The following is a 22,634-nucleotide window of genomic DNA, read 5'->3' on the forward strand; positions in this document are numbered from 1 at the left end:
TGCACACCGGTCTGACGTTTTTATTGTTACCATTTTGGTGTAGATACGATCTTTTGATTGCATTTTTGCATTGTATTGCAATGTTGCAGCATTTCAATTTTTTTTCTCGATACACCATTTACTGATTGGATAAATTCTTTTCATATATTGATATAGCAGGCGATTCTGAATGCGGTGATCCTAAATATGTGTATATTTGTTTTTTTAAAAATTTTTTGAATGGCGCGAGAGGGGGGTGATATGAACTTTTATATATTTTTTTATTCAATATTTTTTAAAACATTTTTGTTAACTACCGTATATACTCGAGTATAAGCCGACCCCCTTAATTTTGCCACAAAAATACTGGGAAAACTTAATAACTCAAGTATAAGCCTAGGGTGGAAAATGCAGCAGCTACCGGTAAATGTCAAAAGTAAAAATAGATACCAATAAAAGTAAAATTAATTGAGACATCAGCAGGTTATGTTTTTGAATATCCATATTGAATCAGGAGCCCCATATAATGCTCCATAAAGTTTGATGGGCCTCATTAAATGCTCCATATTAAAATATGCCCCATATAATCCTGCATAAAGGGTAATAAGGGCCCCATAAGATGCTCCATAGACACATTTGCCCAATATAATGCTGCACAAAAGTTATGGCCCCATAAGATGATCCATACAGTCACTTGCCCCATTATAGTGCTGCACAATCGTTATGGCCCCATAAGATGCTCCATACAGTCATTGCCCCTTATAGTGCTGCACAATCGTTATGGCCCCATACAGATGCTCCATACAGTCACTTGCCCCATATGCTGTGGCTGCCATAAAAAAAAAAAAAGATCACATACTCACCTCTCAGTCGCTTAGGACTCCAGCACTTTCACCTGCTCCTCGTTCGGGTGCGGCTCCATCCTCAGCACTGATGTTCAGCAGAGGGCGCGCACTGACAACGTCATCGCGCCCTCTGACCTGAGCGTTACAGCCAGAGGACGCTGATGACGGAGCCGCATCGGAACGAGGAGAGGTAAATATCGCGCTGCACTCTCCCTCCCCGTATACTTACCTGCTCCTGGCGCGGTGCAGTCCCTGCTTCTCCCGGCGCTGCATAGTCTTCCTGTACTGAGCGGTCACTGTTACCGCTCATTAGAGTAATGAATATGCGGCTCCACCCCTATGGGAGGTGGAGCCGCATATTCATTACTGTAATGAGCGGTACCATGTGACCGCTCAGTAAAGGAAGAATATGCAGCGCTGGACGAAGCAGGGACGTGCAGGGACCGCGCCAGGAGTAGGTGAGTATAATTAGATAGCCCCCGCTCCCCCTCCCCTGCCGACCCCTGGGTATGACTCGAGTATAAGCCCACATTTAGATAGGAGAAAAAAGGATCATCCCCGCGCTGCCGCAAGAAGAATTTCAAAAATTGTAGAGGTTTTCAACGTGGTTTATTCTACGCGTTTCAGGGTTCAGGTGTTCCCTTCATCAGGACATACCACAAATATTGTACAAGAGTCATAGGTATACAGGGTTTAAGTACATGTCAGCATTTGGAAGCAACGTCCAATGGATCAGATAACATCTAGTGTCAGTTCAGGCTCATCAGGAAATTCACATACCAAAATTAACAATCATCAGAGAAATACAAATTGATATTTTAAACATTTAGCCTTATTTTTGTTTATAGGATAACAAAAATTGAAAAGAGAGAGAAGAAAAAAAAAAAGAGAAGCACGGTCTCACAAAGTGGAACCGAACTCACATCGGAAAAAATAAAACATTCAGAGGTGAAGGCATTTACTTTGAGCTACTGAACTGGAGGATAGACTCTTGGAGAGCACCTCTGAATGTTTTATTTTTTCCGATGTGAGTTCGGTTCCACTTTGTGAGACCGTGCTTCTCTTTTTTTTTTTTTTTAAATTCTTCTAGCGGCAGCGCGGGGATGATCCTTTTTTCTCCTATCTAAATGTGTGCTTCAATCAGGTCCTACACTGATATATGTCCTTCCTTCAATCTCACCAGGTGAGTAGTTTTCTTGGTGGGCAACTTTGTGTAACGTTTGATAAGACCCTATTTGCGCTTTTGTGTCTCCCTCTTTTCACTGTCGAGTATAAGCCGAGAGGGGGACTTTCAGCCCCCAAAAAATGGGCTGAAAATCTCGGCTTATACTCGAGTATATACTGTATCTACTTGCTTCAATAGTCCCCATGGGAGACTAGAAGCTGCACTTGTCTGATTGCTTCTCTTACATAGAACAGGGCTACAAAATATTTTCCACATTCTGAACAAAAAAAGGCTTCTCCCCTGTGAGGAGTCTCTGGTGTCTAACAAGATCTGATTTTGTCAAAAAACATTTTCCACATTCTGAACAAAAAAAGGCTTCTCCCCTGTGTGGGTTCTCTGGTGTTTATCAAGATCCGATTTCCGGACAAAACATTTCTCACATTTTGAACATGAAAAAGGCTTCTCTCCTGTGTGGGTTCTCTGGTGTCTAACAAGATGTGATTTTGTCAAAAAACATTTTCCACATTCTGAACAGAAAAAAAGCTTCTCCCCTGTGTGGAGTCTCTGGTGTTTATCAAGATCCGATTTCCGGACAAAACATTTCTCACATTTTGAACATGAAAAAGGCTTCTCTCCTGTGTGGGTTCTCTGGTGTCTAACAAGATCTGATTTTGTCAAAAAACATTTTCCGCATTCTGAACAGAAAAAAGGCTTCTCCCCTGTGTGGAGTCTCTGGTGTTTAACAAGATCTGATTTTGTCACAAAACATTTTCCACATTCTGAACAGAAAAAAGGCTTCTCCCCTGTGTGGAGTTTCTGGTGTCTAACAAGATCTGATTTTGTCACAAAACATTTTCCACATTCTGAACAGAAAAAAGGCTTCTCCCCTGTGTGGAGTCTCTGATGTACCATAAGAGTTGATTTTGTCACAAAACATTTTCCACATTCTAAACATGAAAAAGGCTTCTCCCCTGTGTGAGATATTTGGTGTCTAACAAGATTCTCTTTGAGGGCAAAACATTTCCCACATTCTGAACAGGAAAAAGGCTTCTCCCCTGTGTGGAGTCTCTGGTGTTTAACAAGATCTGATTTTGTCACAAAACATTTTCCACATTCTGAACAGAAAAAAAGCTTTTCCCCTGTGTGGAGTCTCTGATGTACCATAAGAGTTGATTTTGTCACAAAACATTTTCCACATTCTAAACATGAAAAAGGCTTCTCCCCTGTGTGAGATATTTGGTGTCTAACAAGATTCTCTTTGAGGGCAAAACATTTCCCACATTCTGAACAGGAAAAATACTTCCTTGCTTTAGGAGCAGTTTGTTTTTTAATGCCTCTTTTGGGTCTTTGATTTTCCTCAGTAGTCGGTAGTGAATCAGATGGCAGATATTTGCTGTGAAGGGATGATACTCCAGATACACTAATGGCATTCACTTCAATTGTATCCTGTGAGATCTCAAGATCATCTGATTTTAAAATTGAAGATGTCAGCTGTCCCTCTGATTTCCAGGTACAGTCATCTGTCAAGAATAAAACCAATTATTTTTCAATAAGATATCCTTGAACTTTATATTTTTGAAGATTTCCCCTAAAACTGTCTGTAAAAATGGTAAGTTGATGTATATACTCGAGTATAAGTAGAGGTTTTCAGCACATTTTTTGTGCTGAAATCACCCCCCCTCAGCTTATACTCGAGTGATGTGTCCAGAACATGGAGGGGGAGAGGCAGCGGCGGAGCAGAGGGTCACAGAAGTAGGACCTGGCTGCTGCAGCTAACTGCGGTGCCCGCTGCTAAAAAGAAATTAATATTCATTTCTCTGTAAAAGCTCGCGCAGTGTCAGCTGCAGCAGCTGGTCCTGCAGCTGCCGGGAGGTAATGTGTGCCTCTACTTAACAGAGATGAATACTCATTCTGAATATTAATTTCTCTTAAGTAGTGGCACACATGACCGCCTGTCAGTTGATGCTGTGTGCGCTACTGAATACTCACTGCCCCACACACATAGTTCCGGCATTGGGAGCGGTGAGTATTCCGGAAGTCGTGCTCTGCTTGTGAGCAGCGCATGATGTCCCTGCCATGCAATGCTTACAAGCATAAAGCAGCTGCTGGCATTGAGACAAGATGCTGCGAGGGAGCGAAGTAAGGTAAGTGTAATGGTTTATTTGTTTAATGTTTTTTGATGGAGGCCAATCATACAAGGATAATATTGGGGGCCATGCATGCAAGGATAGGAATGGGGCCGTGCATACAAGCATAGGGATGGGGCCGTGCATACAAGCATAGGGATGGGGCCGTGCATACAAGGATAGGGATGGGGCCGTGCAAACAAGGATAGGGATGGGGCCGTGCATACAAGGATAGGGATGGGGCCGCGCATACAAGGATAGGGATGGGGCCGTGCATGCAAGGATAGTGATGGGGCCGTGCATACAAGCATAGGTATGGTGGCCAATCATACCAGGATAGGGATAAGGAGCCTTGCATACAAGGATAGGGATGAGGAGCCTTGCATACAAGGATAGGGATGAGGAGCCTTGCATACAAGGATAGGGATGAGGAGCCTTGCATACAAGGATAGGGATGAGGAGCTATGCATACAAGGATAGGGATGAGGGGACAATGCATACCCGGCTTATACTCGAGTCAATAAGTTTCCCACTTTTTTTAGGTAAAATTAGGTGACTCGCCTTATATTCGGGTCGGCTTATGCTCGAGTATATATGGTATGTAAAAATAGCTTTATTGATTTATTCTCATTTGCACAAGGAAAGACTAGAAGCAATGGGATGAAACTGAAGTGGAGGAGACACAGATTGGTATTAGAAAAAAACCTTTTGACAGTGAGGGTGATCAATGAGTGGAACAGGTTGCCACAAGAGGTGGAGAGTTCTTCTTCAATGGAAATGTTCAAATAGCATTATGACTTCCCATCGCTTCTGAGCCTTTCAGTGTGCCCAAATCAAAATTAGGACCCATGTAGTTGTCATTATTATTGTGAGAAGAACCCACTTAATTTACGGTGTGTGTATCTTGGAGCAGAATCTGGGCACTATGTGGTGAGTAATAAAATGGTATATTCACAGTTTTCACTCTCCAACATCCACTGCGCGCTAATTTTTGGAAAGTGGCTGTGGAGTCAAAATAGTCACTACTATAGATTAATTCACTGAAGGTTAATGTAGCACTCCAGGTAACCGGTTGCTACAGTGATGTTGCTTTTCTTTCGGGGAAGGTAATGTCATGATCAGAGGCAAGGGAGTTCTCTTCACCAGGTAAGGCACCCACATGCAACACATTCTGAATCCAGGGGAGCGTCCCCCAGCTATATGTATCCTGACCTGGAGGAGGAGTTAGGTTAGTTGGAGAGGAACAATGAAGTGGACGGACGTCTAGGAGAGACGCAGAGAGGTCTGACAGCCACGAGGGAGCTGCAGCCTCTGGGAAAGAAGAAAGAACCTGGAGGGTTGATGTGGAGTACCTGGAGAGGAAAGGAGCAAAGGTTATGAACAGGGCTCAGAGGGGAACTGTGACCGGGCACCCTCAGAGCCATAGCACAGGAACCAGGTACCAGGAGCTTGAGGGTTTTGTGGAACTCTAGGACACAGAGCAGAACCGGAGGGCCAGGAACTGTATGTAATTGGCCCACACCTCGCCTGAGACGCAGCAGCACCTAAGGAGCTCGGGGCATGATAGAGTCCCTGTAAAACAGCTCGAACTGCCCATCGTGCAGGTACCTGTCCCAGGACAGGGGGAAAATGGAGGACCCTTTTGGAAATTTCAGGCAGCAGGGACTTCATCTTTAAGAGGCGCTAGAGGAAAGGCTCATGGACCTCACCTGGAGAAGGGGACCCTCCATTGCCTCTGAGCTGGCCGGACCATACCACCACCCGTGCCTGGTGCCCTGGACTGTGGCCAGCCAACTGCAGTAAACCAGGTAAAGACGTACAACTTATGTCCTATCTTTATTCACCGGCAGATAACATCCACGCCTTACATCTTAGGACTCTGCTTCACCTGTGGGAAGAGTAACATCAGTGCTGCCAACAAATCCCCCAGAGAACACCTTTAATGCAGCGTCGGTCTCACTATTGACCGAACTCCACAGGTGACATCACGACAGGCTTTAGTCACTTTTCCCTTAAAAGACCGTTCCCCTTTAACGTTGAGGCCCAGGGCCACGGACCGGATCGCAGCCACCGTGACATTCCCCCTCGAGACCGGACCCGATACAGAGTACCCCACTGCCCTGGGGGTGACTCATAATCATTTCCAAAATGGAGTCACTTTATGAGGTTTTAAACTGCTCTGGTTTTCTGCATTTTGTCATATTAAGGCTTGTGAAAATGGCGTGTACCATCTCGCCTGGGATCCACATCTGCCACCTCTACTTCTGTCACCAGGCATGGCCTCATTCATTCTGCAGTCAACACTGGGGATGGAGGAGATATCGGAACCAGAAGCTCTGGATGGTGCAGGCTCTGTTCAGCCTCTTAGATTAGGGTTGCTGTGAACTGTAGTACTGTCACGCTGTAAGCGGCGATAAAGGGGCAGGACAGCATACTGGGACCCGCACCTGTCCCTACCACTTTAATGGGGCCCTGGCTTTCCCTTATCTTGGGGGTACCAATGATGGTTAGGAGGCCCGATCTGCCAGCGTATCCCTGTCGTCTGTGCAGGCTTTATCAGTGGCCCCTATCCCCCAAAGGAGGTGGACTGCACCAGTGTAATAATACAACAAATAACAGGGCATACAGACAAGGTAACTAAAAGTCTCAAACTCACCAAATGCTCACACAACCACAGAGGAAACACAGAGATGGGAAGAGAAGGAATAAACTTAGGAAGGAAAACAGGTTTAACATGCAACCAAAACAGCAGACACCAATCTCTGTAAATAAACCTCCAACACCAACACTATACTCCTTCAACCTCCAAGCCAGGCAGTAGAACTGATCACTGACAATAGCTTGAAGTCAGGACTGGGTCTATATAGAGGAACAGATCACAAAATCCACTTCAGCTGAGAGAGACCCAGCTCTCAGCAATAAGGTTAACTCCTGCACTGCTGGCACAAAGGTCAGAACACAGGTGAAGAGCTTCTGTTCACGGTGTGTGAACGAGGCCCAGAGCGCTGCGGTTCTCTGGAACCTCTCTGTCGCGGTAGCCCCATGACAAGTACCATCCAGTCAGGCATTATGGGTGTGTGTGCTGTCCATCTGGAGTAATCTGCTTCCTGCTTTTGCCAATTGGAAAGCACCCCACCCTACTAAAGCTCAAAGCAAATTGCAGGAAGATGCCAGATACAGCCTTGTTCTCCTCTGGTTCAGTCCTCTCTGTGCTAAGCTGCTGTGACCCCTTAATCTTGCTTCTTATGATTTTGTATTTTCTCTGCCCTCGTGGATCTGACCCAACTACTTGACTATTCGTCATCCTACCTCACTCCACAGAACAGCAGGTAACACCATGGCCCAAGCCTAGGGATCTCTGTGTAAGAACAGATCCATGTAAAGAATGTTGAGCAAGGTAATCCTTGGGATCTGCAAAGCTGAGTAGATAGTGCCAAGCCTGATTGTGGTAGCCACATTTTGAGCTGCCAGGTAACCAATACATTGTGTCTGGAATCTATTCCAACAAGATATGCATTCAAATAGCCAAATGGTGCTTCTTCCCTTCTTAACCCTGCCATGTGCCCAGACAGTAGTGTACGACCGTACAACCGTATACAGGGTATTGTTGGATTCAAGAGATGTTGGAAAATAATTTGTGAGGTCCATTTGTTTCCTATTATTCTTTGTGAAGAATTCTAAAGTTATCACCACAAAAAGCGACATGTCAGATGTGAAAAATGGGAGTATGTTGGGCAGTAACTACTGTAGTCAAAAACTGTGACTATGGACAATAACATCTATCAAAATGTTCAAATTCAACAGTCTTCATCAGTAAAATATGAGTAGTGGTATCAACTCTCTGGAGTAATTAGAGTATGGTGCTCAGTGGCTCTTGGCAATCTAAACTATCATAAGGGCCAATATTTTCTATCAGATGAGATTCAAGAAAAAAATATTAGACATTTAAAGAGAACTTTTTATAATACTGCAGAGCTGGGGCATCTTCAATTTAGATCTCGCACATTTGGAAGAGGTAATGGAGACTTTAAAAAAAAAAAAAAAGATACCAGGGAGTTCCAAACTTACAAACTCACCGAACTGAGGCAGGCTGATCCTACCACAGTCAAAGTATCAACCAGAATGAACATGTAAAAAAAAAAACCATAGAACAAAAAATATGTTATATCTCCCCCAAAAAAGTATGTACGAGGGGAGAACTCCAACACTAAACTGGAGTTGCACTCGTTTATGATGGACAATTGGAGCTACTGAGTCCTGACCAGAAGAGTAGAGAAAGTATTAGCGCCCCCATTTCAGGAGAGATTGTGCAGTAATCTAAATTTCTTATGATTGAAAACATAATGTAATTTATGACATGAAATGAATCTATGAAACCAGGACTCGAGCCATGCCAACACATCTCCTGCAGGCATGCTATTCCTTCCGGTTTGCGTTTAGTTGGACCATCATTTATTTTTCAACAGGATAATGACCCCAAACACACCTCCAGGCTGTGTAAGGGCTATTTGACCAAGAAGGAGAGTGATGGGGTGCTACGCCAGATGACCTGGCCTCCACAATCACCAGACCTGAACCCAATCAAGATGGTTTGGGGTGAGCTGGACCGCAGAGTGAAGGCAAAAGGGCCAACAAGTGCTAAGCATCTCTGGGAACTCCTTCAAGATTGTTGGAAGACCATTTCCGGTGACTACCTCTTGAAGCTCATCAAGAGAATGCCAAGAGTGTTCAAAGCAGTCATCAAAGCAAAAGGTGGCTACTTTGAAGAACCTAGAATATAAGACATTTTCAGTTGCTTCACACTTTTTTGTTATGTATATAATTCCACATGTGTTAATTCATAGTTTTGTTGCCTTCAGTGTGAATTTACAATTTTCATAGTCATGAAAAATACAGAAAAATCTTTAAATGAGGTGTGTCCAAACTTTTGGTCTGTACTGTATGTATATTTATATGTAAATATACTCAATGGGTACTGTTTATAGGATTGGGGCTAGAATAGGATAGGCTAGAACTGTAGTGGGGCTAGAATAGATGGGGGCACGGTAGTGATAGATGATATTATAGGATAGAGCAGGAGGTAGGCAGCACAGGGGTTAACTAAAGGGGAGGTACAGCAAGGAGCAGGGAAGTATAATCAGGATACTTCCTTATTAGAGACAGACACCCGGGCAGCCTTGCCAAGGGCAGGATGCATGCAGTGTATGAGACAGCTACAGGTCAAAGCAGGGTAAAGCTGCGGATGGCAATAAGGGGCCCCAGGCTGGAGAATAGTACAGTCGGGCATCAGCTCAATAGGATCATCCTCAGGGCGGTTCTGGGGTCTACGACTGGGGCTGGAGTCAGTAAGATGGAACTCCTGGCACCTTTGCAAGATGGAATCGGACAAGGGGCTGACAGGGAGCTGGTGATGCAGGTAGTACGGAAGGGGCACAGATTGTCCATAGAAATTGCATGAATTGCTGGGAGAGAAGAACAAGAGGTTATAGAGGAAATGGAGTCTGCCCAGAAGGCAGGGAAAGTGCAAAATATGATGCTTTGTGTGAAATGTACTGCAAAAGTGATGGGTGCCCATGTTGTCAGTAAAGTTGAACTGTTTGAAAAGGACTGTGACGCTGCAGTGTTTTATGGAACCTGGAATCCTGAAGCTGGAGTGAAAGAAACCGAGGGAACTGAAATGAGTACTCTGCTGCACACATCACACACAAACACACCAGAAAGAACTTTGTATTTCATCTGCGGGGCGCCAGGGTGTGGAAACACTACAGTTCATTGCCACGACTACCACCCTGGCCGCCTTACACTTGCAGGTTGTAAGCGCTATACAAAAGAGTTTTCACAATTTCACAAAGCCATTTAAACATTTTCGGATGGAGGAGAATGTTATGCTCTACCCGCAAAATGGGGATCACATGATGCCACGTCCGAACTACACCATTGATAAAGCAGCCACAGCCGGTGACTGAGAAGAATCTGTGACTTCTCTGTAGTTAGTGGTCACTACTCACCTGGGTAGTCATATGCAGGAATCTCCTCTTTACACCGCTCATCACCCCTCACATATGTCTCTGTAGTATTAATATGGGTCAGATCTTCACCCTGAAATAAACATTGTAAAAGTCACAGACAGATGGAGAAAGTCACATCTATAATCAGCTCTAATCCTGCCATCTCCACCATTCTCATGAAACCAGTATGAAACATGTAATACTGGGGGATAAAACAAGACTGAGTACAAGACCTTCACCACCGTCTACACATCATAAGAGAGATCTCAGGACACCTTCTCTCCATCTACCTGATGATCCTGAGGAACATTAGGATCTTCTTGTTTACAGTCCTGTGGAAGAAGAGAACGGGGACATCTCTCGGGTGTTGTCCTCTTACTGGATAGATCTGGAGGAAACACACAGGGACTGAATTCATTCCTTACATACAGATAATACAGATAATTATAGGCTGTGTGTATTTAATCCTATTACCTGGTGATGTGGGGGGCTGGGGAACCTCCATCATGATGTCCTCATACAGATTATTGTGTAATTCTAAATACTCCCACTCCTCCATGGAGAAATAGACAGCGACATCCTGACACCTTATAGGAACCTGACACATACAATGATACAGTCACCCCCCGATCCCTTCATAGTTTTACTGTATAATGTCCCAGCATTCCCAGCAGTGTCACCTCTCCAGTCAGCAGCTCAATCATCTTGTAGGTGAGTTCTAGGATCTTCTGGTCATTGATGTCCTCATGTATCAGTGGTTGAGGTGGAGGCTTTGTGATTGGGCGCAGGGGTCTTTCCCATCCCTCAGACACAGGGTCCTGACAGCGCTCACTAGAGGTCTTCACTACTATGTAATCCTGGTTATGGAGAGACACATTAATAAATCTCTCTACAGACATTTCCAGATTCCTCACCTCTTAAGTTCTGTTCAACAGTTTTATTGCCATAAATAAGAATTATTTAATGTGACGCTATCAAAATCTCTCACCTCTCCAGTAAGACGGAAGAGGATCTCCAGGGTGAGGTGTAATATCCTCTCTGCCATCTTGTCCCTCTTCATATCCATTCTTGATGGGTAGTTAGGAAAAATTCTCTTAATATAGAAGATGTCTACTGAAAGGATCGGATATTGTAGGGACCTGAATAGGAAGACGATGAGAGGATGAATCATTATAAAGAATTCTAATAATAATAAAATTACCGGAGATAGCAAGGGAAACATTTCAGAAGACAGAACGTGTAGATGTTGTATTCTCTAGTCTTGTATGGACTGGAACATAAGCTGAATTACTGAGTAAGACATCTCCTCCATGCAACCAATCACTGGCTATGTTACTCACTGCTTCGGCAATTAACTTGCTGTAGGAATCAAAAGTTCATTGGGACAGACCAGAAAATACAGAGTCTGGCGGGGACCCAAGCAGCAATTACCGTATTTTTCGGACTGCAATATGCACTTTTTCCCAAAAAATTTTTGGGTGGAAAATGGGGGTGCGTCTTCTAGTCGGAATATACTTACAATTAGTGTGACGGCAGCAGGAGTCGGGTGATTCTACGGCAGTCTTACACTGCAGGGAGGTCACACTCCCTTCCTAGGCTGGGGCGGAAGTATTCGGCGGTGTGCAGTGGTGTGGGGCTCTGTCAACATTTTTGGAAAGACCGGAGCACTGCACATCCACACTGCTGCCATGCGTTAGACCCTGGTAAAATGTCCACCGGGTTGGCACATGTACACATTGAGATCTCGGGAGATGAGCTCTTGGAGCCGAGATCTCAATTTACAGTGGCATTTTCCCAGAGGCCATTTTACCGGAGGCCACCGCATTGCAGCAGTGGGGGTGTGCGGGGTTCGAGGGCTTTCACAAAATGACAGCGTAGCGCCCGCAACCCTGAGCACCGACAAACCTGCCGCATCAGCCTGGGATGGGATTTCCCAGAGGCTACTGCTTCACAGCAATGGATGTGCGGGTGCTCCGGGCTTTCAAAAAATGTTGGAGGAGCCACCGCACCACGAGAACCTACCGCATCAGTCTGTGATAGGAGTCATATGCTGGACCACCGAACACCCCCTGTGACCACCCTCCACCAGCGTTACTGATTTCCCACGGTAAGCTGAATTCGGTCTGCATGACGGACCACCATTTGACTTTTTTTTTCCCCCATTTTCCTTCTGTAAATCTGGGGTGGGTCTTATGGTCCGGTGCGTCTTATAGTCCGCAAAATGTTTTTTTTAATTATTTTACAACATTTTTTCTCTGACATCTTCTAATAAAACCTATAAAGTTTAGGCCACAGACAACAAATAGTTTCTTCCTCGGAGTCGGCAGCTGAAAACGTTTCTCATAGACTCATCTTCCATCACGCTAATTCTCGTCTCATTTACAGACCCTGAAATCGGCATTAACAATACTGCAGGAGATATTCATTACACGTGACAGGAGAAATAACTACTTCATGATGAGGATGACATCATCTTCTACTACGGCTCTAGGAACATATTTTTCCAGAGTCCATCACTGACTACATCACCACCGGCCTCTATATGAATGTTTCCAGTCTTCCCTGCACTGTAATCTTTTATCATGTGAGATCTCATGCCTGATTTACACACATAAGTTTGAGGCTTTTATTAACCCCTCTCTGGCCTTAGACGTACTATCCCGTCGAGGTGCCCTGGGCCTATCTGACCCTCGACGGGATAGTACGTCATAGCGATCGGCTGCACTCACGGGGAAAGCGCGGCAGGGTGTCAGCTGCCTATCACAGCTGACATCCGGCACAATGTGCCAGGAGCGGTCACGGACCGCCCCCGACACATTAACCCCCGGCACACCGCGATCAAACTATAAAACTGGCCCACTAGTTAACCCCTTCAGTAAACACCGTAAGAAAAAAAAAAAGAGGCAAAAAACAACGCTTTATTATCATACCGCCGAACAAAAAGTGGAATAACACGCGATCAAAAAGACAGATATAAATAACCATGGTACCGCTGAAAACGTCATCTTGTCCCGCAAAAAATGAGCCGTCATACAGCATGATCACCAAAAAAATAAAAAAGTTATAGTCCTCAGAATAAAGCGATGCCAAAATAATTATTTTTTCTATAAAATAGTTTTTATCGTATAAAAGCGCCAAAACATAAAAAATAATATAAATGAGGTATCGCTGTAATCGTACTGACCCGAAGAATAAAACTGCTTTATCCATTTTACCAAACGCGAAACGGTATAAACGCCTCCCCCAAAAGAAATTCAGGAATAGCTGGTTTTCGGTCATTCTGCTTCACAAAAATCGGAATAAAAAGCGATCAAAAAATGTCACGTGCCCGAAAATGTTACCAATAAAAACGTCAACTCGTCCCGCAAAAAACAAGACCTCACATGACTCTGTGGACTCAAATATGGAAAAATTATAGCTCTCAAAATGTGGTAACGCAAAAAATATTTTTTGCAATAAAAAGCGTCTTTCAGTGTGTGACGGCTGCCAATCATAAAAATCCAATAAAAAACCCGCAATAAAAGTAAATCAAACCCCCCTTCATCACCCCCTTAATTAGGGAAAAATAAAAAAAAATGTATTAAATTTCCATTTTCCCGTTAGGGCTAGGGTTAGGGCTAGGGTTAGGGTTAGGATTACATTTACGGTTGGGAATAGGGTTGGGATTAGGGTTAGGGGTGTGTCAGGGTTAGAGGTGTGGTTAGAGTTACCATTGGGATTAGGGTTAGGGGTGTGTTTGCATTAGGGTTTCAGTTATAATTGGGGGGTTTCCACTGTTTAGACACATCAGGGGCTCTCCAAACGCGACACAGCGTCCAATCTCAATTCCAGCCAATTCTGCGTTGAAAAAGTAAAACAGTGCTCCTTCCCTTCCGAGCTCTCCCGTGTGCCCAAACAGGGGTTTACCCCAACATATCAGGTATCAGCGTACTCAGGACAAATTGGACAACAAATTTTGGAGTCCAATTTCTCCTGTTACCCTAGGGAAAATACAAAACTGGGGGCTAAAAAATAATTTTTGTCGGAAAAAAATTTTGTTTTATTTTTATGGCTCTGCATTATAAACTTCTGTGAAGCACTTGGTGGGTCAAAGTGCTCACCACATCTCTAGATAAGTTCCTTAGGGGGTCTACTTTCCAAAATGGTGTCACTTGTGGGGGGTTTCAATGTTTAGGCACATCAGTGGCTCTCCAAATGCAACATGGCGTCCCATCTCAATTCCTGTCAATTTTGCATTGAAAAGTCAAACGGCGCTCCTTCGCTTCCGAGCTCTGTCATGCGCCCAAACAGTGGTTTACCCCCACATATGGGGTATCGGCGTACTCAGAACAAATTGTACAACAACTTTTGGGGTCCTGTTACCCCTGGTAAAATAAAACAAATTGGAGCTGAAGTAAATTTTTTGTGAAAAAAAGTTAAATGTTCATATTTATTTAAACATTCCAAAAATTCCTGTGAAACACATGAAGGGTTAAAAAACTTCTTGAATGTGGTTTTGAGCACCTTGAGGGGTGCAGTTTTTAGAATGGTGTCACACTTGGGCATTTTCTATCATATAGACCCCTCAAAATGACTTCAAATGTGATGTGGTCCCTAAAAAAAAATGGTGTTGTAAAAATGAGAAATTGCTCGACAACTTTTAACCCTTAACTCCCTAACAAAAAAAAATTTTGGTTACAAAATTGTGCTGATGTAAAGTAGACATGTGCGAAATGTTACTTATTAAGTATTTTGTGTGACATATCTCTGTGATTTAATTGCATAAAAATGCAAAGTTAGAAAATTGCTAAATTTTCAAAATTTTCGCCAAATTTCCGTTTTTTTCACAAATAAACACAGGTATTATCAAAGAAATTTTACAACTATCATGAAGTACAATATGTCACGAGAAAACAATGTCAGAATCACCAGGATCCGTTGAAGCGTTCCAGAGTTATAACCTCATAAAGGGACAGTGGTCAGAATTGTAAAAATTGGCCTGTTCATTGACGTGCAAACCACCCTTGGGGGTAAAGGGGTTAAAAAAAAAAAATGTTGTTTTCAAAAACCCCATGCTCAGAAATTACCATAAGACGCACCCAGGTTTTACATTTTATATGTATACAGCTCTGGCAAAAATTACGAGAACACTGCAAAATTTTCAGTCTCTCTGATTTTTCTCTTTGTAACATAGTAACATAGTTAGTAAGGCCGAAAAAAGACATTTGTCCATCCAGTTCAGCCTATATTCCACCATAATAAATCCCCAGATCTATGTCCTTCTACAGAACCTAATAATTGTATGATACAATATTGTTCTGCTCCAGGAAGACATCCAGGCCTCTCTTGAACCCCTCGACTGAGTTCGCCATTACCACCTCCTCAGGCAAGCAATTCCAGATTCTCACTGCCCTAACAGTAAAGAATCCTCTTCTATGTTGGTGGAAAAACCTTCTCTCCTCCAGACGCAAAGAATGCCCCCTTGTGCCCGTCACCTTCCTTGGTATAAACAGATCCTCAGCGAGATATTTGTATTGTCCCCTTATATACTTATACATGGTTATTAGATCGCCCCTCAGTCGTCTTTTTTCTAGACTAAATAATCCTAATTTCGCTAATCTATCTGGGTATTGTAGTTCTCCCATCCCCTTTATTAATTATGTTGCCCTCCTTTGTACTCTCTCTAGTTCCATTATATCCTTCCTGAGCACCGGTGCCCAAAACTGGACACAGTACTCCATGTGCGGTCTAACTAGGGATTTGTACAGAGGCAGTATAATGCTCTCATCATGTGTATCCAGACCTCTTTTAATGCACCCCATGATCCTGTTTGCCTTGGCAGCTGCTGCCTGGCACTGGCTGCTCCAGGTAAGTTTATCATTAACTAGGATCCCCAAGTCCTTCTCCCTGTCAGATTTACCCAGTGGTTTCCCATTCAGTGTGTAATGGTGATATTGATTCCTTCTTCCCATGTGTATAACCTTACATTTATCATTGTTAAACCTCATCTGCCACCTTTCAGCCCAAGTTTCCAACTTATCCAGATCCATCTGTAGCAGAATACTATCTTCTCTTGTAGTAATTGATTTACATAGTTTTGTATCATCTGCAAATATCGATATTTTACTGTGTAAACCTTCTACCAGATCATTAATGAATATGTTGAAGAGAACAGGTCCCAATACTGACCCCTGCGGTACCCCACTGGTCACAGCGACCCAGTTAGAGACTATACCATTTATAACCACCCTCTGCTTTCTATCACTAAGCCAGTTACTAACCCATTTACACACATTTTCCCCCAGACCAAGCATTCTCATTTTGTGTACCAACCTCTTGTGCGGCACGGTATCAAACGCTTTGGAAAAATCGAGATAGACCACGTCCAATGACTCACCGTGGTCCAGCCTATAGCTTACCTCTTCATAAAAACTGATTAGATTGGTTTGACAGGAGCGATTTCTCATAAACCCATGCTGATATGGAGTTAAACAGTTATTCTCATTGAGATAATCCAGAATAACATCCCTCAGAAACCCTTCAAATATTTTACCAACAATAGAGGTTAGACTTACTGGCCTATAATTTCCAGGTTCACTTTTAGAGCCCTTTTTGAATATTGGCACCGCATTTGCTATGCGCCAATCCTGCGGAACAGACCCCGTCGCTATAGAGTCCCTAAAAATAAGAAATAATGGTTTATCTATTACATTACTTAGTTCTCTTGGTACTCGTGGGTGTATGCCATCCGGACCCGGAGATTTATCTATTTTAATCTTATTTAGCCGGTTTCGCACCTCTTCTTGGGTTAGATTGGTGACCCTTAATATAGGGTTTTCATTGTTTCTTGGGATTTCACCTAGCATTTCATTTTCCACCGTGAATACCGTGGAGAAGAAGGTGTTTAATATGTTAGCTTTTTCCTCGTCATCTACAACCATTCTTTCCTCACTATTTTTTAAGGGGCCTACATTTTCAGTTTTTATTCTTTTACTATTGATATAGTTGAAGAACAGTTTGGGATTAGTTTTACTCTCCTTAGCAATGTGCTTCTCTGTTTCCTTTTTGGCAGCTTTAATTAGTTTTTTAGATAAAGTATTTTTCTCCCTATAGTTTTTTAGAGCTTCAATGGTGCCATCCTGCTTTAGTAGTGCAAATGCTTTCTTTTTACTGTTAATTGCCTGTCTTACTTCTTTGTTTAGCCACATTGGGTTTTTCCTATTTCTAGTCCTTTTATTCCCACAAGGTATAAACCGCTTACACTGCCTATTTAGGATGTTCTTAAACATTTCCCATTTATTATCTGTATTCTTATTTCTGAGGATATTGTCCCAGTCTACCAGATTAAGGGCATCTCTAAGCTGGTCAAACTTTGCCTTCCTAAAGTTCAGTGTTTTTGTGACTCCCTGACAAGTCCCCCTAGTGAAAGACAGGTGAAACTGTACAATATTGTGGTCGCTATTTCCTAGATGCCTGACCACCTGCAGATTTGTTATTCTGTCAGGTCTATTAGATAGTATTAGGTCTAAAAGTGCTGCTCCTCTGGTTGGATTCTGCACCAATTGTGAAAGATAATTTTTCTTGGTTATTAGCAGAAACCTGTTGCCTTTATGGGTTTCACAGGTTTCTGTTTCCCAGTTAATATCCGGATAGTTAAAGTCCCCCATAACCAGGACCTCATTATGGGTTGCAGCTTCATCTATCTGCTTTAGAAGTAGACTTTCCATGGTTTCTGTTATATTTGGGGGTTTGTAACAGACCCCAATGAGAATTTTGTTACCATTTTTCCCTCCATGAATTTCGACCCATATGGACTCGACATCCTCATTTCCTTCGCTAATATCCTCCCTTAAAGTGGACTTTAGACAAGACTTTACATAGAGACAAACCCCTCCTCCTCTCCGATTTTTACGATCCTTTCTAAACAGACTGTAACCCTGTAAGTTAACTGCCCAGTCATAGCTTTCATCTAACCATGTCTCGGTTATTCCCACTATGTCAAAGTTACCTGTAGATATTTCTGCTTCTAGTTCTTCCATCTTGTTTGTCAGGCTTCTGGCGTTTGCGAGCATGCAGTTTAGAGGATTTTGTTTTGTTCCAATCTCCTCGCTGTGGATAGTTTTAGAAATGTTCTTACCTCCCTTCTGAGTATGTTTTCCTGGGTCTTCTTTGTTCAAGTCTAATGTTTTTCTTCCCGTCCCCTCTTCTTCTAGTTTAACGCCCTCCTGATGAGTGTAGCGAGTCTTCTGGCGAATGTGTGTTTCCCAGGTTTGTTGAGGTGTAGTCCGTCTCTGGCGAGGAGTCCATCGTACAAGTAATTCACACCATGGTCCAGGAATCCAAATCCTTGTTGTCTGCACCATCGTCTTAGCCAGTTGTTCGCATCAAGGATCCTGTTCCATCTCCTGGTGCCATGCCCGTCTACTGGAAGGATAGAAGAAAACACTACCTGTGCATCCAGTTCCTTTACTTTCTTCCCCAACTCTTCAAAGTCTTTGCAGATTGTCGGTAGGTCCTTCCTTGCCGTGTCATTGGTGCCAACATGTATCAGAAGAAATGGGTGGACGTCCTTGGAGCTGAAGAGCTTTGGTATCCTATCGGTCACATCCTTGATCATCGCACCTGGAAGGCAGCATACTTCTCTTGCAGTTATGTCCGGTCTGCAGATGGCTGTGCCTCTCAGTAGTGAGTCTCCCACCACCACCACTCTTTGTTGCTTCTTGGCTGTACTTTTTGCTGTCACTTGTTGCTGTGTGCCCTTTTCTTTTTTGCTTGCTGGTATTGCTTCATCCTTAGGTGTGCCATCTTCATCCTCTGCAAAGATTTGATATCGGTTCTTCAGTTGTGTGGTTGGTGATTTCTCCATGGTCTTCTTGCTTCTTTTGGTCACATGCTTCCACTCATCTGCTTTTGGAGGTTCTCTGACACTTTTTTCACCTTCTGTGACCAGTAGAGATGCTTCTGTTCTGTCTAGAAAGTCTTCATTCTCTTTGATGAGTTTCAAAGTTGCTATTCTTTCTTCCAGACCCCACACCTTTTCTTCTAAAAGGGCCACTAGTCTACACTTCTGACAGGTGAAATTTGATTCTTCTTCTGGTTGATCTGTGAACATGTAGCACATGCTGCAGCTCACCATGTAGGTTGTCACATCTGCCATGTTGCTCCTAGATCCTGCTGACTTACTGTGTGTTTTCCTTCTTGTGTAATCTACTCAGCCAAGCTCTCTTGCAATAATGTCCTAGAGGCAAAAATTCGGCGCGCGGTTTGGTGATGCTTTCCAAGCAGCTGGTCCCGGCTGTACCCAACGATCTTCTAGCTTAGGGAGACGCTTCGCTTTTCCCAGAAGGCACCTGGAATATGCAAATTAGCCTCCTCAAGCTTGAATCCCTGGTTTGGTGATGCTTTCCAAGCAGCTGGTCCCGGCTGTACCCAACGATCTTCTAGCTTAGGGAGACTTTTCGCTTTTCCCAGAAGGCACCTGGAATATGCAAATTAGCCTCCTCAAGCTTGAATCCCTGGTTTGGTGATGCTTTCCAAGCAGCTGGTCCCGGCTGTACCAAACGATCTTCTAGCTTAGGGAGACTCTTCGCTTTTCCCAGAAGGCACCTGGAATTTGCAAATTAGCCTCCTCAAGCTTGAATCCCTGGTTTGGTGATGCTTTCCAAGCAGCTGGTCCCGGCTGTACCCAACGATCTTCTAGCTTAGGGAGACTCTTCGCTTTTCCCAGAAGGCACCTGGAATATGCAAATTAGCCTCCTCAAGCTTGAATCCCTGGTTTGGTGATGCTTTCCAAGCAGCTGGTCCCGGCTGTACCCAACGATCTTCTAGCTTAGGGAGACTCTTCGCTTTTCCCAGAAGGCACCTGGAATATGCAAATTAGCCTCCTCAAGCTTTAATCCCTGGTTTGGTGATGCTTTCCAAGCAGCTGGTCCCGGCTGTACCCAACGATCTTCTAGCTTAGGGAGACTCTTCGCTTTTCCCAGAAGGCACCTGGAATATGCAAATTAGCCTCCTCAAGCTTGAATCCCTGGTTTGGTGATGCTTTCCAAGCAGCTGGTTCCGGCTGTACCCAACGATCTTCTAGCTTAGGGAGACTCTTCGCTTTTCCCAGAAGGCATCTGGAATATGCAAATAAGCCTCCTCAAGCTTGAATCCCTGGTTTGGTGATGCTTTCCAAGCAGCTGGTCCCGGCTGTACTCAACGATCTTCTAACTTAGGGAGACTCTTCGCTTTTCCCAGAAGGCACCTGGAATATGCAAATTAGCCTCCTCAAGCTTGAATCCCTGGTTTGGTGATGCTTTCCAAGCAGCTGGTCCCGGCTGTAACCAACGATCTTCTAGCTTAGGGAGACTCTTCGCTTTTCCCAGAAGGCACCTGGAATATGCAAATTAGCCTCCTCAAGCTTGAATCCCTGGTTTGGTGATGCTTTCCAAGCAGCTGGTCCCGGCTGTACCCAACGTTCTTCTAGCTTAGGGAGACTCTTCGCTTTTCCCAGAAGGCACTTGGAATATGCAAATTAGCCTCCTCAAGCTTGAATCCCTGGTTTGGTGATGATTTCCAAGCAGTTGGTCCCGGCTGTACCCAACGATCTTCTAGCTTAGGGAGACTTCGATTTTCCCAGAAGGCACCTGGAATATGCAAATTAGCCTCCTCAAGCTTGAATCCCTGGTTTGGTGATGCTTTCCAAGCAGCTGGTCCCGGCTGTACCCAACGATCTTCTAGCTTAGGGAGACTTTGCTTTTCCCAGAAGGCACCTGGAATATGCAAATTAGCCTCCTCAAGCTTGAATCTCTGGTTTGGTGATGCTTTCCAAGCAGCTGGTCCCGGCTGTACCCAACGATCTTCTAGCTTAGGGAGACTCTTCGCTTTTCCCAGAAGGCACCTGGAATATGCAAATTAGCCTCCTCAAGCTTGAATCCCTGGTTTGGTGATGCTTTCCAAGCAGCTGGTTCCGGCTGTACCCAACGATCTTCTAGCTTAGGGAGACTCTTCGCTTTTCCCAGAAGGCACCTGGAATATGCAAATTAGCCTCCTCAAGCTTGAATCCCTGGTTTGGTGATGCTTTCCAAGCAGATGGTCCCGGCTGTACCCAACGATCTTCTAGCTTAGGGAGACTCTTCGCTTTTCCCAGAAGGCACCTGGAATATGCAAATTAGCCTCCTCAAGCTTGAATCCCTGGTTTGGTGATGCTTTCCAAGCAGCTGGTCCCGGCTGTACCCAACGATCATCTAGCTTAGGGAGACTCTTCGCTTTTCCCAGAAGGCACCTGGAATATGCAAATTAGCCTCCTCAAGCTTGAATCCCTGGTTTGGTGATGCTTTCCAAGCAGCTGGTCCCGGCTGTACCCAACGATCTTCTAGCTTAGGGAGAATCTTTGCTTTTCCCAGAAGGCACCTGGAATATGCAAATTAGCCTCCTCAAACTTGAATCCCTGGTTTGGTGATGCTTCCCAAGCAGCTGGTCCCGGCTGTACCCAACGATCTTCTAGCTTAGGGAGACTCTTCGCTTTTCCCAGAAGGCACCTGGAATATGCAAATTAGCCTCCTCAAGCTTGAATCCCTGGTTGTTTTTTGAGTAAAATGTACACTGTTTAATTTTATAAAGTACTGACATGTCTCCGAAATTTAAAGCTAAAAATGTTGTATTTATTTTCAGCAAATGAGAAATTGACAAAATAATAAAAAAGAAACAGTGCTTTCAGACCTTAAATAATGCAAAGAAAACAAATTCTTATTCATGTAGAAACAACAATACTAATATTTTAACTCAGGATGAGTTCAGAAATGAATATTTGGTGGAATAACCATGATTTTTAATCACAGTTTCCACCAGTCTTTCCCACTGCTTTTGGGTGACCTTATACCACTCCTGGAACAAACATTTAAGCAGTTCTTTGTTTGATGGCTTGTGACTATCCATCTTCCTCTTGGTTACATTCAAGAGGTTTTCAATGGGGCTCAAGTCTGGAGATAGGGCTGGCCATGACAGGGTCTTGATGTGGTGCTCCTTCATCCACACATTGATTGACCTAGCTGTATGGCATGGGGCATTCTCCTGCTGGAAAAACCAGCCCCCAGAGTAAGGGAGCATTGCCTGAGCAGAAGGAAGCAAGTGGTTTTCAAGGATAACCTTGTATGCGGCTTGATTCATACTTCCTTCGCAAAGATTAACCTGCTCAATTCCAGCCTTGCTGAAGCATCCCCAGATCATCACCTATCCTCCACCAAATGTCACAGCGGGTGCAAGACGCTGTGGCTTGTATGCCTCTCCAGGTCTCTTTCTAACTATTAGACGACCAGGTGTTGGGCAAAGCTGAACATTAGACACATCAGAGAATTACTTACTCCAGTCCTCTATGGTCCAATCCTTAGGGTCTTTGGCAAACTTCAGCCTGGCTCTCCTTTGCTTCTCATTGATGAAAGGCTTTTTTTCTAGCTTTACATGACTTGAGGCCTGCCTCTAGGAGTCTGTTATGAACTGTTCTTGCTGTACACTTCACCCCAGCTGCTATTTGCCATTCCTTTTGTAGGTC

The 22,634-nt window shown here is 44.0% G+C and overlaps 1 protein-coding gene across 1 annotated transcript in view; it reads right to left on the reverse strand.

Annotated features, from left to right (window-relative positions):
- Positions 1-1,306: 1,306 nt before the first annotated feature.
- Positions 1,307-22,634, reverse strand: part of LOC138663393 (oocyte zinc finger protein XlCOF22-like) — a 52,689-nt gene continuing 31,361 nt past the window's right edge. The window contains exons 3-8 of the mRNA XM_069749569.1: positions 11,112-11,262; positions 10,804-10,980; positions 10,598-10,721; positions 10,414-10,511; positions 10,124-10,214; positions 1,307-3,509 (exon numbers count right to left, since the gene is read on the reverse strand). Coding sequence (XP_069605670.1) covers positions 2,329-3,509; positions 10,124-10,214; positions 10,414-10,511; positions 10,598-10,721; positions 10,804-10,980; positions 11,112-11,262 — 1,822 coding nt within the window. The 3' untranslated portion in view covers positions 1,307-2,328. The remainder of the gene's footprint in view (positions 3,510-10,123; positions 10,215-10,413; positions 10,512-10,597; positions 10,722-10,803; positions 10,981-11,111; positions 11,263-22,634) is intronic.

Source organism: Ranitomeya imitator, chromosome 2, assembly GCF_032444005.1.
Source record: "Ranitomeya imitator isolate aRanImi1 chromosome 2, aRanImi1.pri, whole genome shotgun sequence".
In the NCBI taxonomy this organism is placed as follows: domain Eukaryota; kingdom Metazoa; phylum Chordata; class Amphibia; order Anura; family Dendrobatidae; genus Ranitomeya; species Ranitomeya imitator.